Here is a 20293-nt window from a genome sequence, read left to right as displayed (position 1 = left end):
TGGTCTGAAAACATAAAAATCCTGTTGGGAAATAGTAAGGCCCAGTTAGTGGTCTGAAAACATAAAAATCCTGTTGGGAAATAGTAAGGCCCAATTAGTGGTCTGAAAACATAAAAATCCTGTTGGGAAATAGTAAGGCCCAGTTAGTGGTCTGAAAACATAAAAATCCTGTTGGGAAATAGTAAGGCCGAGTTAGTGGTCTGAAAACATAAAAATCCTGTTGGGAAATAGTAAGGCCCAGTTAGTGGTCTGAAAACATAAAAATCCTGTTGGGAAATAGTAAGGCCCAGTTAGTGGTCTGAAAACATAAAAATCCTGTTGGGAAATAGTAAGGCCCAGTTAGTGGTCTGAAAACATAAAAATCCTGTTGGGAAATAGTAAGGCTGAGTTAGTGGTCTGAAAACATAAAAATCCTGTTGGGAAATAGTAAGGCCGAGTTAGTGGTCTGAAAACATAAAAATCCTGTTGGGAAATAGTAAGGCCCAGTTAGTGGTCTGAAAACATAAAAATCCTGTTGGGAAATAGTAAGGCCGAGTTAGTGGTCTGAAAACATAAAAATCCTGTTGGGAAATAGTAAGGCCGAGTTAGTGGTCTGAAAACATAAAAATCCTGTTGGGAAATAGTAAGGCCGAGTTAGTGGTCTGAAAACATAAAAATCCTGTTGGGAAATAGTAAGGCCCAGTTAGTGGTCTGAAAACATAAAAATCCTGTTGGGAAATAGTAAGGCCGAGTTAGTGGTCTGAAAACATAAAAATCCTGTTGGGAAATAGTAAGGCCGAGTTAGTGGTCTGAAAACATAAAAATCCTGTTGGGAAATAGTAAGGCCGAAATAGTGGTCTGAAAACATAAAAATCCTGTTGGGAAATAGTATGGCCGAGTTAGTGGTCTGAAAATATAAAAATCCTGTTGGGAAATAGTAAGGCCGATTTAGTGGTCTGAAAACATTAAAAAATGTAATGGTGAGAGTATCAGACCCAAACCAGTTGACCCTTTTTCTCAAGACACAAGCATCACCACCAGCTTCAACAGAATCAAATCAGTTGGTTAATGGCCATTGGTCAGTTGAAGAATCCAATTATCGCATTAATTATTTAGAACTTCTTGCTATCTTCCATGCCTTGCGATTATGAAAATCTAATTATGAAAAAGAATAAATATCTTGGCATTCAGGCAAACAATAAATATATACCATCATACATTATTAATATGGGTGGAATGCAATCTAGAGAAATAGATTATTTTTATCTAAATTTATTTGGGAATGGTGCTTAAGAAGAGATATTTACATTTCAGACATTTACTTAACGGAAGTTAAATTATACTTCTACCGATTTTTATGCATTAAAACTTCTTAGCCTACTGGGTGGGTGTTAAAATTCAATATTTTTGGTAGGCTTTCCAGTCACTTTGTTCAACCAGACTTTGATTTATTGGTTTCCTTGTTAAATGTTCAATTTGATAAATTTGTTTAATGGAATCCAGCACAAAAACCACTAAAGTTTTATGTTGTTACAAAACTACAATTACTTGGTCAATACCGTGTATTCTAAACCACTTCTAATTACTATGCTTATAATTATGAATACACATCAAACAAGGTACACATTCGCTTGGGATGTTGGACAAATACTCAAGTATTTAAGTAATTTGTTTCCCCTACAGAGCTTTCTTATCACTTCCCACAGCAATGTGGGCACAAATATTGACTGCTGTGATTATTCATAATACACGTGTATCAAAGAAGGATATTAAATTTTATTTCTCTACTTTGCTTAAAACTTTCAGACAAGGGAGGAGTTTTGTTTCAAAATCACTCACTATTCTGAAAAAAACAGTTTCTCCTTTGCACACACTTTTAAGTTCTTAAGAAATGTGATAATATTAATAATAACAATACAGTACAGGAATTATTCCATAATGCCTGGGATGAATGAGGTCCTTGTCTTCATCAGTAATACTAGTAAGTGATAATAGTTTTCCAGATTTGGTTGTTATTGTTAAAAAATAAATATGGTAATAGTGATGACAATGAAGACATCTGCAAGCGCTTTCCGTTACGGATCACTGCCATCTCACCTCTGTCAGCATGGGTTCGAATCTAGGATTCGGCCAATGTGGGTATGTAAGAAAGCTTGCCAGTAGCTTCTCATGGGTCGGTGGTTATTTCCGGGGTTTACACGGGTTCTTCCTCCACCATTAATACTGGCCGTCATGTATAGCCTATCGTGTGCTGAAATGGCGTTAAAAACCCTACAACAACAACAGCAAATTAAGCTTAAAGTCACAAAGGGTGTGAAGATATAATGTATACATCTTTGCTTCACACAGACATTTTTACCAATATTCAAACAACATTTGATGCTTAGGAGTGCAATCAATATTCACTGAATTTTGACGACGCCATCAAATTTTAACATTCCTTACATATTTCATCATTTGTACATCAATAATACACCTGAATTAAAAAATTTGCCATTCCTTAACAGATTGTAAGAAATTTCCAAACCCTTTAACACTCACCTCATGGCTGGGAAAATATGGACAGATGGGTGGACATGCACATAAATGTCAAATGTAATTATTTTGTCGTGCTGAACAAAAAGTCTTGGAGCTTCTAAACAGTATCAACAGCAACGATAAGCACCTAAGAGCCTGAAGCACCAGCATAAGCTAAAGTTGGATCTAAAAGGAAGCCAAGTGGTGGGGGTGGGGGTACAATTACCCTGTACCTATCAATCTTCAAAGTAAAACTTCACCCAGACTTGGGGATGGCTCCCAGTCATTCTGCCCAACTGCATGATCCAAGGAACCATTTATTCCCATCAATGAACAACAAACAAACAGATAAGAATAAATATCAACCAACAGAACAATAATAGTCAAATTTTACACAATCAAGAAACTCCATAACTATGCATCCATAGAATACAAGAAACCACCAACACAATATTATCTCTCAATACTCTCAGTTATAGGAATCATTTGCAAAACTAGCAAAATTAGTAAATCAAGGAGCTACAAAAAAAAGTAACAACCTTACCTTATAGAGACATAAGCTGAATATACATTTGAATAAGCACCACCTTTACTTAGGCGCCGAATAACTATGGTTCTGATCATGCACTCTTTATTGATCCAGTCCCTAACTGCTGAGACTGCTGCTGTCACAGTATGCATTAATGAGCACCGGTCAATGCCATGCTTTTCAACAACATTGATCCCATTACATTATAATCAGAATCATTGGAAGGCATGGTTGTTTAATAGCAGCAGTTATTGAGGCTAATCATAGAGTGTATTAAATCAGAGAGTAATTTGAAATAACTAGAGCCTGAAATATTTCATTTATTTTGGGTGTAAAATGACAGAATGTAACTAGCATAAAGTAAGATTTGACTACAAGTAAAACTTGGAGACTATTCAACACAAAAAGTACCAAAACCAGTATCAGAAATTTTAATATCTAAATTCTTTTCTGTTTTTTAAATGGTCTGTATGGAAGTCCATATTTCACATTATCCCTAAAATCAGATCTCTAGTCAAATAAAACCTACTGGATCAATGCAACACATCGTTGAAAACATATAAGGAATACAAAGTCTACTGGATCAATGTTACACATCGTTGAAAACAAATAAAGAATACAAAGTCTACCAAAGTTAGATAAAAATCAATATTGCCAATTTTCAGAAAAACAAACTACATAAAACTGTATATATATATATATATATATATATATATATATATATATATATATATATATATATATATATATATATATATATATATATATGTAGGTATATAAATATATATACACACACACACACACACACACACACACACACAAACACACACATACATACATATATATATATATCACATCCTATCACATCCAAGTGTGACTGGTGCAATCAAGTCACATAAAATACAGCAGATCAGGGTCTATTTTGTTAAATTTACCAACCACTACACACCTTTATATGTCAGCAGAGACATGAACTACTGAAACACTGACATGATTTATACAATTAGCAAATTATTGCTGTTTTCTCTCCACAATGTCTGACTGTCCTAAATTGACTTACCCCTCAAGCATTAGAAAATTAGCAACCGTGTTAGAAAATTGACTTGATTTTCTGTGACCATAACCAAACCTGTAACCTTCATTAATATTAGGAAAACTCAGTAGGATTGATTAACACTTGACTTCATTGATCAAGCCCTTGCAATGTGACGTTTTGCAGCTGAGCAGTGAGACACTTGATAGATCATCTAGTTGTGAAAAGTTTTTTGCCAAATGCACTTGGTGAGGTTGGCAGACAAGTAGTTCTGTTATTCTGTATTAATGTCTCTGCTATTAAGTACAGTTCAAATGCATACAAAATAGCACCATTATTGTAACACATAAATAAAATCACTGTACTGATAATGATAAAAAAAAATGAAAGCTTCATCTCTATAACAAGTTATTTATCATACATTTGTTAAAACATACTGTATTTATCACACATTTGTTAAAACATATATATTTATCAAACATTTGTTAAAACATACTGTATTTATCAAACATTTGTTAAAACATACTGTATTTATCAAACATTTGTTAAGGTATATTATATTTGTTACAAAAATATAATCGGTTTATTCATAGATACTGTTCTCCTATCTAAATTGCCCCTCCATAAAAATTTATAATCCCCATTAAGAAAATTCTGTGAGAAACTTCTGGAAAAATCACTAAAAATGGTGCGATGACATTGCTAGATTAGCAAGGGATTTAAATTGTGCCTATGACGCAATGTGTCCTAATGCACAAAACTACAATAATGTGTTTGGTATCACGTTATCATGTGTATCAATAAATATAAATTTTTGTGTAATATATACCTCAGGATGGAGAAACACCCCTGTAATGATCCCCAGGGCAACAAGCTGAAAATTGTACTAGGCAGTTACAATTTCCTGCCATTTGCTCAAAATGCTATATGCACAGTGAAGAAAACAAAATCCATATTTTGTGCAATGTAATTTGGGCAATTATTATGGCTAACTGATTGAGCCCATGTGCCTGCCTCCGAAGCCCATGTACCAGCCTCTACCCCACCCCATTCCAACCCAATTCCAGACAGTGATCTGGAGGTTATCACCCAAATTTCATTATTAATATCATGTTTTTCCAGCGTTGACAACATTTACGAGCTTACTCAAAAATACTGAAAAATATTATTGTAACTGAAAATATCCCTGTAACTGAAATGCATTTACCTTTGAACCCCTCCTGAGTGAATCAAGTCAATAGAATTCTCCTCTTGCACCTGGTTACTATATGGACAAAACAAACATTTGGTGAGTTTCCACCCTGCTAATTGATACAAGTTAAGTTTATGGTAAGACATATGAATAGACAGACAGATGGAAGATCTGATACTATTCCCAGTGCTAAAGAAAAAGAATACAAATCTTGTTTCCTGGTAATACCATTTATATGCTTACAAGTTAAGTCAAACTGCAAACAACAAAGATCCTGATCTGCCATAGCACAAAGTGCCTGCAAGGGTCTGTGTTGTTTGTTTACTGATTACTTCTAACAAACTGCACAGACTTAGATCTATGGTTGCATTATGTGATGGCAGATCTGGGTCTTTGCAGTTGGACTCAATTTATAAATGAGTATATAGGGTAACCAAAATAGTTTGGGGTTGTCACAGCCCCTTTTGTACAGGTACCAGTTATTTTACTTTCAAAAAGAACTTACAGGAACTGGCTTGATCTTGGCAAATTGCCTTTCTAACTGTAATCTTTCCTTGGCAGCTTGCTTGATTATATTCACTAGTTCTTCCTTCTCCTCGTACACCTGAACATTCTGAAGAAAGAAAAAAGACAAAATGGCAATGAAAATAACATATGGACTTTAAAGATTACTGCTTTGGAGATTACCTATCAACCTGTCACTTAAGACAAAATTATCATGTGTCAATCAACCCCATGTGTCAATCAATATCACGCATCAATCAACCCCATGTGTCAATCAATATCACGCATCAATCAACCCCATTTTACAACAAGATTGCATACATCATCTCAAGGCCAGGTTTTGACTGCTCTGGTGGCCTTGTGGTTAGAGTGTCGGCCTTGGATGAGGGAGGTCACGGGTTCTAATGACTTTGTTTTTGTTTTGGGGTGTAATGCCATTTCTCAATGCAAGATAGGCAATATATGGCAGCTAGTATAACTGATGGAAAAAGAACTCAGAAAACTCTGTTAAGAACCACTGACCCATGGGAATGAGCTATTGGCAGCTTTCTCTAATACCAACACTGGCCGAGTCCAAGACTCAAACTCACATAAACAGAGGTGAGTTAGTAGTGATCCCTCAAGGCAAGCTCTTTAGGCCACCTGTGCCCCCCCCCCCCAAACTTTAATTTGCATTCAAGCTAAATGTAAGCCCTAGAATCTGGCATGTATCACAGTAGTCCTAGAATCTGGCATATATCACAGTAGTCCTAGAATAGGGCATATATCAAATTAGACCTAGAATCTGGCATGTATCACAGTAGTCCTAGAATCTGGCATATATCACAGTCGTCCTAGAATCGGGCATATATCACAGTAGTTCTAGAATCTGGCATGTATCACAGTAGACCTAGAATCTGGCATATATCACAGTAGTCCTAGAATCTAGCATATATCACAGTAGTCCTAGAATCTGGCATATATCACAGTAGTCCTAGAATCTGGCATGTATCACAGTAGACCTAGAATCTGGCATATATCACAGTAGTCCTAGAATCTAGCATATATCACAGTAGTCCTAGAATCTGGCATATATCACAGTAGACCTAGAATCTGGCATGTATCACAGTAGTCCTAGAATCTGGCATGTATCACAGTAGACCTTTGTTAGACATGCATCATATCTGGAAATTCTGCACCAGTATGTTTAAAAGCACATTAGTATAATCCTGGCAAGCAAGAGTTATGTAACAAAAACTGCTGAAGACAAAAGTCCCTCAGTGGGACTGAAGTCAAAAGTTCCTCAGTGGGACTGAAGACAAAAGTCCCTCACTGGGATTAAAGAAAAAAGTCCCTCACTGGGACTGAAGACAAAAGTCCCTCACTGGGACTGAAGACAAAAGTCCATCAGTGGAACTAATGCTCTAATGGCTGAAAAGAATTTTCAGGAATTAAAGATAAGACCATTTCTTCCTTGTAACTGCTATTTGCTGAACCACCTTTGATATTCTTCAGCAATAACAATACTTTTATCGAATTATTTCCTGTGGTGGATTTGACGTCAGATTGGTGCTACTTTCATTTACAACCAACAATGCAACATAAGAAATCTTTGGTGAAGAGAAACCCCATGCTGATGTAACTTTTGGGTTTGAAATAATAATGCTAAAGAGATTTTCAAGACAGCTACTATGGTGGAGGTACTGAATAAAAGATTGGCATCATTTCCATTCAGGACCAACTGGCATCATAAGAAATCTCTGGTGAAAGTACAATATCAATACGACCACTCATCTAGGACAAGTATTAATAACAAGTTGGTCATTGTGGTGAATATACTGAAAAACAGAACATTACCATTTTCATTTACAATCAACTATATATCTTCAGAAGTCATTCATAGAATACTCAACTAGTGCTGGCACAGAATACCTTAATAGTGCTGGCATGGGATACCCTAATAGTGCTGGCATAGAATATCCTAATAGTGCTGGCATGGGATACCCTAATAGTGCTGGCACAGAATATCCTAATAGTGCTGGCATAGAATACCCTAATAGTGCTGGCACAGAATATCCTAATAGTGCTGGCATGGGATACCCTAATAGTGCTGGAACAGAATACCCTATGCTGGCATGGAATACTCTGTGCTGGCATGGGACCCTAATAGTGCTGGCATGGAATACCCTAATAGTGCTGGCACAGAATACCTTATGCTATAATAATGCTGGCATGGATTACCCTGTCATGCATGGAATACCCTATGCTGCATGGAATACCCTAATAGTGCTTGAACAGAATACCTTAAGCTGGCATAGAATACCCTAATAGTGTTGGCACAGAATACCCTAATAGTGCTGGCATTGAATACCCTGTGCTGGCATGGAATACCCTGTGCTGGCATGGGATATCCTAATAGTGCTGGCATAGAATACCTTAAGCTGGCATAGAATACCATAATAGTGTTGGCACAGAATACCCAGTGGCATCACTCGGGTTGGTGTCACCCAGTGCGGTAGCTCATGGTGTCACCCCCATGGTCCTCCTTCTGTAACAGACCATACAGAATCCTTAGTAATGTCATTCTGGTGTCACCCCCTCTGATGGTGTCACCCGGTGCAGTCCGCACCCCCCACATCCCCCAAGCAATGCCACTGCTGTGCCTGCTAGTCATGTATTTAACTATGATCGGTTATCCACTTATGAAATCCGACTTGACCGAGCAGTGTGTGCTCTGTAAAATTTGCAATTTTTCATTTTGGTGTCACCCCTCTGAGATGGTGTCACATGGTGCGGTCTGCACCCCCCGCACCCCCCTAGCGACGCCACTGAGAATACCCTAATAGTGCTGGCACAGAATACCTTAAGCTGGCATAATTGTGATAAAAAACAACACAAACGCCGAAAATTCCATGGAATGACTATATACTGTTAGGCAAAGGGCTAAATTTTGTCCCAAAACAAAATGTCACAATAAAATTAAATTAGCTGAAGAAATTTTTAATTTCTCTAGATGCTTAAAATTAAAAGAATTTTTTTATGATAAAGCATACAACAATTCAGAGAGTAAATCTATTTCTTTTCATTCTAAAAAAATGGGTTATTTTAACACAATTAAATCATCTTTTACACCAGCTAGTGGACGTGATTCATATTTAGATTTTTATATTGACGCGATCACAAAAGAGATATTAACTGATAATCATAAAAAGCAATATCACAGTAATATTTTTAAGGACGAAATTAAGTCTTTATATAATCTAATGAATGATGACAGTATAGTTATTAAAAAGGCTGAAAAATCAAGCACTATTATTATTATGAATCAAGATGATTATGTTAAAGAAGTTGAACATCAATTAAATGATGAAAAAAATACTACAAACATATTGACAAAAACCTGTCATTAGAAATTAAATCAAATATTTCAACATGCATTAATGAGATTGCTAAAAATAATAATTCCGTAATTGAGGAATTTGATACTTTCCCTCTTAACATACGTACACCTCAATTCTACATATTACCCAAAACTCATACAAATCCTGACCATAATTTACCTTTAAATTTTCCAGGACGACCAATTATATCAGGTTATAATTCATATACTGAAAACCTATCCAAATTTATCGATAGTGTTTTACAACCTTTAATGAAATCGCTTCCTTCATACATTACAGGTACCACTGATTTCATTAAAAAGTTGATGTCTATTCCACAGCTATCTGATAACTCAATCCTTGTATCATTAGATGTAACATCGCTATATACATGTACCAACATTCCGCATGCAGATGGTATTGAAGCATGTAAATATTTTATTGATAACAATCTTAATAATAGCACACTATCTAGTGAAGATATACGTAAATTAATAAAACTTATCTCGGAAAACAATTATTTTCAGTTCAATAATATGAATTACATACAAATAATGGGTACAGCAATGGGTAGTCCTATGGCTCCTTCATACGCTTCCCTTTTCATGGGTAAATTAGAAAAAGATTTTCTTCAAAACGAAAAGTTTAATCCATCTGTTTGGTTCAGATTTGTAGACGACATATTTATGATCTGGAACCATTCAAATGAAGAACTGGAAAAATTTATTGATCGCCTGAATCATTTTCATCCGACAATTAAATTTACTTATACTGCATCAAGTACGCATGTTTCATTTTTAGATGTAAATGTAATAAAAAATATTGATAACACTATCTCTACAAATTATCATATCAAGGAAACTTGTCATGTAAAAACGGTATACCATATAGCCAGGCCAAAAGATACTGATGCATTATTTCAGATGATTGTCAATTACAAAATTCTTTGAATAAATTATGAACTTATTTCCAAAATAGAAATTATCCTACATACATAATTGATTCTGCACTGAACAAAGCCCGTAACCTTACTCAACATGAGGCTTTAAACACAGCAGAATGTAAAATAGAGATGTAATTCCTTTCACAATACAATATAATCCTTCATTACCAAATATAGGTCGTATAATTAATAAATATTATAGTCTCCTAAATTTATCCAATAAAACTAGCGTCAAATCACTTTTCAAAATTAAACCAATTCTCGACCAAGAATTTGCAAGATTTTTTAATCAGAACTAAACAGACAGAAAATAATACACTTTTCATCATCTAAATTCAACAGACACCAGTGCTCTCAATGTGCAAACATAAGAGAAAGTACTTCTATCAGTAGTGCTAATACAAAAGAGGTATTTTCTCTACGCGGTAACACTAACTGCATATCAACTGATGTGATTTATTTAATAACCTTTAAAAAATGTAGCATGCAATTTGTTGGACAAACACTACAACAAGTTTCTAAGAGAATGAATAATCATCACTTTCATATAAAAAATTATAGAGATCCTCAGTTTTCCTCTAATATTTCAACACACTTTAACACCAATAATCACTCTCTACTTGATTTTTCTTTCATGCCAATAGATATTGTGCATGGTGACTTGAATAGACTCATAGAAGAAACTTACTGGATTCACAAGTTAGATACTCTATATCCTAATGGACTTAATGCTAATGCACTATATAAAATTGTATAATTTAAATTGATATATTGTATATCCTTTATAACAATATAATTATATTTTATTTTATTATTTTAAGCTGGCATAGAATACCATAATAGTGTTGGCACAGAATACCCTATGCGGCATGGAATACCCTAATAGTGCTGGCACTGAATACCCTGTGCTGGCATGGATTACCATAATAGTGTTGGCACAGAATACCCTATGCTGCATGGAATACCCGAATAGTGCTGGCATGGGATACCCTAATAGTGCTGGCATGGAATACCCTAATAGTGCTGGCACTGAATACCCTGTGCTGGCATGGATTACCATAATAGTGTTGGCACAGAATATCCTATGCTGCATGGAATACCCTAATAGTGCTGGCACAGAATACCCTATGCTGGCATGGATTACCCTAATAGTGCTGGCATGGAATACCCTAATAGTGCTGGCACTGAATACCCTGTGCTGGCATGGATTACCATAATAGTGTTGGCACAGAATATCCTATGCTGCATGGAATACCCTAATAGTGCTGGCATGGAATACCCTAATAGTGCTGGCACTGAATACCCTGTGCTGGCATGGATTACCATAATAGTGTTGGCACAGAATATCCTATGCTGCATGGAATACCCTAATAGTGCTGGCACAGAATACCCTATGCTGGCATGGATTACCCTAATAGTGCTGGCACAGAATACCTTATGCTGGCATGGAATACCCTATGCTACATGGATTACCCTAATAGTGCTGGCACAGAATACCTTAAGCTAGCATGAAATACTCTAATAGTGTGTCTGTGTGTGTGTGTGTGTGTGTGCAAATGTAACTGTACTAGGCTTCAGCTGACCAAATGTGCTTCTATAAAAAAGTCATTATTATTATCATCAACATCATCAAGCAAATGTTCAATAGCTGACATGATATACTAGGATACGAGAAAACTGTTGTCAGACAAATAAAAACATCACATGTATTAGATAGACTGGTTGCAATGAGTGTTTGCAATTTCATAGGCCTCAACTTCATATCACAAAGACTGATCAACAACAAATATCCAGTATATTGATGTTTAAAATGTGCCTTACTGCAAAATGCATAGACCCAGACATGTTGTCCAATATTGCACTAGTAATTCACAGTCTACAATGTTAATTTTAATTAATGATTTCATGTGAATAGCACAGACCCTGATCTAAAAGCGATTTTAGGGCAAGGTGGTTTGCAATTCAGTATACATTGTACACAGGTCTAGCTGTTCCCAGGCTTTGTGTAATATCCCTCAATGCTTGCTGACAATGAATACCATCACCTGTGACACAGTACAAAGGAATTACTAAAACTGGTACTGTCCAGAACTGACACCACTTTTCAATTTTGGAGAGATAATGTCATCATGCAACTCAATAATTGCATCTGGTAGTCAAGATATGCGTGGACATTTTCTCAAATCACATATATAAGAGATTTTACTAGAGTTTCTCTCTTTCTTGACCCTATTCTTGCATTGAAATAAGGTTACATGTTATGCATTATTCACTTGCAGTCACCCTTACCCCTCAATGGCAATTAGTCATTAAGAACTGTTTGTTTATATTTCATTCCTATTCTTCATACCTTCTCTACATAATTTACAATAAAGACAAGTTATAAGTTCACAGAAAAAACAAATGACAAGAAGCAAAATGTTTGTGCTTTTTAGTTCAATGGTTAAATAGTGATGACTACAAAGTAATTAAAAAAAAACATTTGTTGCCTACTAGTTCTTAAAATAACTTAATATGGCAAGAAAACTGAAGTATTATTCAATAGCTGTGTAATTTTTTTAGAATCTGATTACACATAGATCCATATTCCTTGGAAGGTCATTTTATTCAAATTATGAGAAATAAATATAGCAGAACCAATGTTAAAGTATGTGGACATTTTTGGATAAGGTCCATATAAAGGTGTGTTCCAGTACAGATTGGGTTGAATCTTGCAGGCAGTGATGTGACAATGAAAGCTGCAAGTGTTGAAAAGAACTTGTACTACCCTGTTATTCATTATAATCAGACCCGGCATCCTCTTTTCTTGACCCTGTTTAGTACTACCATTGCAAAAGTCACTAGTCTTCAACAATTTTTGTCTGGAAAGTTTTGATGATAGTTAAGGTAGACTTTGGTTAAACTATTATTAAATTTTAAACAACAATGAATATTTAATTTAAGATGAGTAAACACACCTACATGACCACAGTGACACACACTTCAGGCAACTGCATCATTTGCATGAAACCACTTGTTTACTGACTTCCTCTATATAACCATGTGCTTTGAAAGAATCCTGATCATCAATACAAATGACTAATTATAGGATGACTTACTTAACCATTAATAGCTAATTTACTTCATTCCAGTCTCAATAAATCACGACATTTTGTGTCTATAAACATTGCTCTGTCTTGATGCTTTGGAAGTCAAAAACTTGGGTCACCAAACCAGCACATAATAAAAGTCTCTTACAGACTGTGCACCAAAAACTTTTACAGACTGTGCACCAAAAACTTTTACAGACTGTAAACCAAAAACTTTTACAGACTGTGTACCAAAAACTTTTACAGACTGTGCACCGAAAGTAATACTACACAGAGGCAACATGCATCACTGGAAGGGGCACAGTGTCCAGAAAAAAGAAGGGGAATTAATCTTACAAAATAAAATTGGGGTGGGGCAAAAACCGAAGGCCACAAAAAAAGACAGGCCATACAGATTTGGAGCAGTGAGCCATGCCCTTTCATATCTGCCTAGCTGGGACACTGTTTGATAGCATATTATTTTTAAATTATAGATCCCTTTAACTTTCACCTCAGAGTTGTGAGCTTGTGGATCAAAAGGAATGTCTGAAATCTTTCCATTTTGATGACAACCTGTGATTTGATGACAATCCATGGTTTGATGACAATCTGTGGTATGATGACAAATCTGTGATTTGATGACAATCTGTGGTATGATGACAATCCATGGTTTGATGACAATGTCACAGTTTGATGACAATCTGTGGTATGATGACAAATCTGTTGTATGATGACAAATCTGTGATTTGATGACAATCTGTGGTATGATGACAAATATGTGGTATGATGACAAATCTGAGGTATAATGACAAATCTGTGATTTGATGACAATCCATGGTTTGATGACAATTTGATTTGATAACAATCTGTGCCATGATGACAAATCTGTGATTTGATACAATCTATGGTTTGATGACAATCTGTGGTACAAAGAAAATCCATGGTATGATGACAATCTGTGGTATGAAGACTATCCATGGTTTGATGACAATCTCTGATTTGATGGCAATCTGTGTTTTCAGTCAAAATATACAGACATCATATACACACTCTTATTATAAGTTTCATTTCTGACTAACTATGGTCATACAGACCAATAAAATGTAGACTGCTGAATCTACCATATATACTTGCCTTTAAGTGGATTCCAACTGCACGCAACATGAACTTTTATCTGCCAAAACATAATGTGCCAGCAGATCAGGATCTATGTTGTTTATTCTACAGATTACTGCTAACAAACTGCAAAACCCAAACCTAACTGCATGTTAGGTGTTGGCAGATCTGGATCTGTGCAGTTTGCCGTTGGACTCGACTGTAATAATATTTTTGACTTTCATACCAGCTTAATTTAGAGTAATTCTAGAATTTCCCTGATAGGCTGAATCTTCTCTATTCATGTCTTCCAATTTCTGATGCTTATGACAAATTAATCATGTTTTGGGCAACTGTAAATTTTGTAGTCCATGGCAATCTAATTACACTTTGGGCAACTGTAAATTATGTAGTCCATGGAACTCTAAAAAATGAGCCAGAAATAATAATAAAGTTTACCTTTTGATATTACATAATGTTATCAATCCATCATAAGTATGTACATTTTGTACTTTAAATGACAGATTCATGAAGATCATTGTTCCAAGTCATTGGCAATAATCTGATTTGCCCCTGTATCACCCATGCACAGATTTCCTTGTTTTTCATGTATATACATAAATCTGCTAAACCAACCACTACGACAGCAGTCAATATTTCTTGTCACTACTCACACTGTTTGAATGAGCCAATCAAAGTTTCTCTTTCCAATTCAGTCACTTCTCACACTGTTCGAATGAGCCAATCAAAGTTAATCTTTCAATTCAGTCACTACTCACACTGTTTGAATGAGCCAATCAAAGTTTCTCTTTCCATTCAGTCACTACTCACACTGTTTGAATGAGCCAATCAAAGTTTCTCTTTCTATTCAGTCACTACTCACACTGTTTGAATGAGCCAATCAAAGTTTCTCTTTCCATTCAGTCACTACTCACACTGTTTGAATGAGCTAATCAAAGTTTCATGCAGCCACAGATTAGGTTCTCTGTTGTTTACAACTGGACTGGACTTAGAGCGAGTATTTACAGTATTAACAAAGTGACTCAGAGTGTTTACAGTATTAAAAAAGTGACTTAGAGTATTTACAGTATTAACAAAGTGACTCAGAGTGTTTACAGTATTAAAAAAGTGACTTAGAGTATTTACAGTATTAACAAAGTGACTTAGAGTGTTTACAGTATTAACAAAGTGACTCAGAGTGTTTACAGTATTAAAAAAGTGACTTAGAGTATTTACAGTATTAACAAAGTGACTTAGAGTGTTTACAGTATTAACAAAGTGACTTAGAGTGTTTACAGTATTAACAAAGTGACTTAGAGTATTTACAGTATTAACAAAGTGACTTAGAGTGTTTACAGTATTAACAAAGTGACTTAGAGTATTTACAGTATTAACAAAGTGACTCAGAGTGTTTACAGTATTAACAAAGTGACTTAGAGTATTTACAGTATTAAAAAAGTGACTTAGAGTATTTACAGTATTAACAAAGTGACTTAGAGTGTTTACAGTATTAACAAAGTGACTTAGAGTATTTACAGTATTAACAAAGTGACTTAGAGTGTTTACAGTATTAACAAAGTGACTTAGAGTATTTACAGTATTAACAAAGTGACTTAGAGTGTTTACAGTATTAAAAAAGTGACTTAGAGTGTTTACAGTATTAACAAAGTGACTTAGAGTATTTACAGTATTAACAAAGTGACTTAGAGTGTTTACAGTATTAACAAAGTGACTTGATTAAATCATAGCTCATGCCCCCTAATATCAGCAACCATTTTTTTATTTATCTGCACCAGCTACGCAATGAGTGTAAATAAGAGATTATGTACAGGTATATGTATGACAATTTGTGGAGGAAATGTGTAGAGTAACACATGATTAAGTATAAACCAATATACAGATGAGATAATTCTGTTTCTAGAGTAGATAAATATTTTAATGTGTAGTTCCTGAACCTCTCTAGTTTTTATTCACACTGCTCACCACTTTTAGAAAATGCCATACTCATTTTTAAAGGAGCATAAATCAGATCATGTTTGCTGTGCTCCTTGAAACATTAGATGATGCAAGCCTACAAATTTAGGTATCTCATAATCAGTATAAAAAACCCACTGAAATCTGAAAAGAGATGTAATTGCCTTTTCGTTTAGAAAGGTTCATTTAGAATATAATTAATTAGTACTAAGCTATGACGTCTTCATCTCCTATAAATTGTGTACTAATTCAAGGTGAGTTGTCACCTCTGCCAGGGACCACAGGTGGCCCACTGGTCTAAGACACTCGTGTTTATGGACCAATGACATCTTACCTCTGTTCATGTGGATTTGATTCTCGGCTCAGCCACTGTGGGTATGTGAGAAAGCTTCCCAGTTGTGTCATGTGGATTAGTGGTTCTTCCCATGGTCTTTCTCCACCAAATATACTCATGTATGGTCTATAGTGTGCTGAAAAATGGCACTTAACCCATAAATCCATACCAATCACAACTGCCAAATGAGGCAGGACTCGAGCATACCAGTATGATGGAAATGTCTTCTCTTCTCTAGTCCTCAAATCAACTGTAAAATACCCTTGAGTAAGACCCATATCCATGTAATTTCAAGCCAATATTCTTGTAAACATGAAAAAGACTGAAGTTTTGTCAGGTACATCACCATTAATTGGAAATGATCATAGTGATTACGGTGATGAAACTTAATATAAATTTTAATTTAGCAAAACAGAATTATTGATGGTAGTCCTCCAAGTTTGTGTCCAGGAGCACAGGTTGATAACTGATAATGTGTATGGATTTTTCCACAGTACATGTACAGATTATTCATCATAGTTACTGATATACAGATGGATAATCCAAACGTCTAATATGTTTCCATTATCAAACTTACCAATCCTTTTGACGTTCCTTATTCTATTGATTTGTTTTTTAAATAACTATTTCAACAGAAAATATTGCAAGTTGAGAGATGACCAACAGAAAACAATTCCAAGAAAATAATAGGTGCCTCAAATTTTGGTATAATTTTTATGGATTTTCTCATTAACTGACTCTAAACATGGGCTGTTTCCTTAACGTGCTGATTTATGAATTACAATCATACATGACAATGTTAAATCATTAATTTACCTTTGATTCTGGCATTGGAGATAATCTTTCAGTAAATTTAGCCATTTTAGTGTGCCGTACACAAGCAAAATACCGATAATCCGGTTATTAAACTTTCTTTTTCAACAATGGTGGTCATCATCATCTGATAAGGTATCTTGTGTTTACCTTGTATACTTTATTGCTTCATGTATACTTACCTGGACTGGTTGCTGTAAATCTGCTAATGACAGGTAAATGTGATACCCAGGTAAATATTGCTAACACAGCAGGTGTCTGGCTATCCTTGTGATAAAAGATTATATAAAAACTGAAGCTTTAATTTTCATTCAAATATTAACGAAAAATTTGTACAAATTAATTTATTAATCAAACTTATAAATATTATGACAACAATGCAACCATATTATTGACTAAATCCAAATCTATATACATGAAACTAGGCTTTTTTTGCAGTTTCTGAAGACAGTGAGGCAGCTTCCCCATTATGTAATTGGAGTGACCATACAAATTTTGCTACAAAAACAAAATAAAATCATATTTATGCAGCAAAGGAAAACAAAAGAAATTAATTGTGGAAATCTGTAGAAATATCACCAATATCAAGGTGCTTGTAATTTTCACTTTAAAACATTATGAATTTGTACGTTATGGTGTAAAATGATATGTAGCCATCAATTAAACCATACAATTCATACTAATAGTCAAGTCATTCAAATAGGTTATTTGGGACAATTCCAATCAAACCCAGGGTTCCTCTTTCACATGATGCTAATTATACTCGGGGGGGGGGGGGCATACAGAAATCTTGTGTCCATCTAATTATCCATCTGTCCTTCTGCATGGCACATAACTCACTTGCACTACTAACCCTGCCATTTTTAAAAGAATACCACCAAAAAAAATATAATGATGATCTCTACAAGATGCATATATCAACACTTTGCTCCCCCAATTTCTTTAAAGTTATTGCCCTTCTCTTGCAGCTTAATGTACTGTATGACAGACTTGTTAAGAGTTATTGCCCTTTTTCTCTAGCAGCATAAGGGGGTACTCACCAGTTATTATGTACTTTTGAGAGAGTGACGTATGTAAGGTGAAGTTGTTTGCATTTAAAACATGCACAATGTAGAGAATGTTAGCATACCTCTATGCTACATTAATGTAATGTGGATGATATTTCTTTGGATATTGTACTTTTGGAAATTGTACATGATCTAAGCACACTGCTAACTAAAATGACTGCTCCCTTGTTCTAAAAACTCAGCCTGAATTAGTCTAAAGTACACTATACATAGCAGCTATTAAAATATGGAAAATGAATTTTGCCAGACTAGACAATACCAGCTTCTGAAAATGCAATGAATGAATTACCAAACAAATAAAATGTAAAAAAGTTATCGGCTCTTTTTTATACAATTTACCTCTGACGTTCAGGAAGTGAAAATGACTAAGTGGGTAGGGAGAGGTATAAATATATTTTATATAACTAGTCTTTGAAACTAGCTATTACTACTCAACCAATTAAACCATAAAAACTAAAGATGAAAAATTGAAATCCATTTTGACTGGTTTGATGAAGATAAAAGCCGTATTAGCAACATTAGCCTGTTGTAAAATGTACAAGCTATGACTAAATGATACAAATCCCCATTAACTTAAATGTATCACAATATGGCAGGCAAACACTAACATGTGTCAACATCTCTGAACTGCAGACAAATACTATTGTTGGTGAATGTAACAGATGATTTAAGCAGCATTTCAGACAGGTCTAAGGAAAAAGGATAAAATGGTCTCCTTAACTGAAATAATTAAGTCACTGGGGTGATCCTTATGAGTCAATCTGTCAATAAGACTTCACTTTTAGATTTTTTTCCAGTCATTGTCTCTGGCCATGCTCTATTAACAGATGAAGGCTAAGTCCCCAAGTCATCAGTCTTTGCAAACTTCAGCCTTCAAGTGATTACTTGAAAGTGTGATGGGTATTTTTTCCCCTTGGTCCTGTCCTTTTCAAATTGAATTCATCAGAAATTTTACTTTCTGTTAGACTTTCTTCTTGACTTGTCTTTTTGTGGGGTTTTCCAGCTTCATCACTATAGGATGCATCATTGTTTCATGACATGGACCTTATAATAACGTAAAGAAATCAGTAATCCATCCTTCCATATGTACCTCTTGGTGAAAAGACTGTCCAATTTTACAAATGATAAATGGTGCTACATCAAAGTCATAGCATGCAATATAATGGGGGGGGGGGGGGGGGGGAACAAAGAGCAATTGGAACAATCACTTGATGGATTTAGTTCATTATCATAAAAGTAATCACAGTGCATTTCAGACCTTAGCTGGTGCATCCACGAGATTAAAGGTTAAAAAAAGTGAATTGTTCACCTTCCTGTGAAACTTATGGTGCAATAAATCACTTTTGTACAGAGCTTGGTATCTATTTTTTTGCACAAATCCCACAGAGGTGCATCATGACTAAAACACCAATTTAAGGTCCAATGGAAGCTTGACAAACATTCAAGCCCAATTTCAGACACAACGATAACAATATATTACAAAGAAATTGAAATCATTATACCTTCAACATTTTTCAACTATTTTCATTAAATTTTCAGCATACAATATAAAAAAATGTATTACTATTAAGGAGGCATTAAGTGTTGACATAAATAATGCAATGTAATATTGTGTGATATGTCTAATACAATGTAATATTGTGTAATATGTCCAATACAATGTAATATTGTGTAATATATCCAATCCAATGTAATATTGTGTAATATGTCCAATACAATGTAATATTGTGTAATATGTCCAATACAATGTAATATTGTGTAATATATCCAATACAATGTAATATTGTGTAATATGTCCAATACAATGTAATATTGTGTAATATATCCAATACAATGTAATATTGTGTAATATGTCCAATACAATGTAATATTGTGTAATATGTCCA

The 20293-nt window shown here is 34.8% G+C and overlaps 1 protein-coding gene across 11 annotated transcripts in view; it reads right to left on the bottom strand.

Annotated features, from left to right (window-relative positions):
* LOC149775107 (RIMS-binding protein 2-like) overlaps positions 1–20293 on the bottom strand; it is a 381635-nt gene that overhangs the window by 242454 nt on the left and 118888 nt on the right. For 10 of the 11 annotated variants that reach the window (XM_089943974.1, XM_089943975.1, XM_089943981.1 and 7 more), the window contains exon 5: positions 5756–5863. In XM_089943974.1, the coding sequence (XP_089800100.1) occupies positions 5756–5863 (108 nt within the window). Of the gene's footprint in view, positions 1–5755; positions 5864–17343; positions 17458–20293 lie in introns of those variants that run through there. The other variant, XM_089943985.1, reaches the window with a different exon arrangement.

Source organism: Sinohyriopsis cumingii, chromosome 19, assembly GCF_028554795.1.
Source record: "Sinohyriopsis cumingii isolate HCF-2022 chromosome 19, ASM2855479v2, whole genome shotgun sequence".
In the NCBI taxonomy this organism is placed as follows: Eukaryota; Metazoa; Mollusca; class Bivalvia; order Unionida; family Unionidae; genus Sinohyriopsis; species Sinohyriopsis cumingii.
This window is presented reverse-complemented; position numbering and strand designations above follow the sequence as displayed.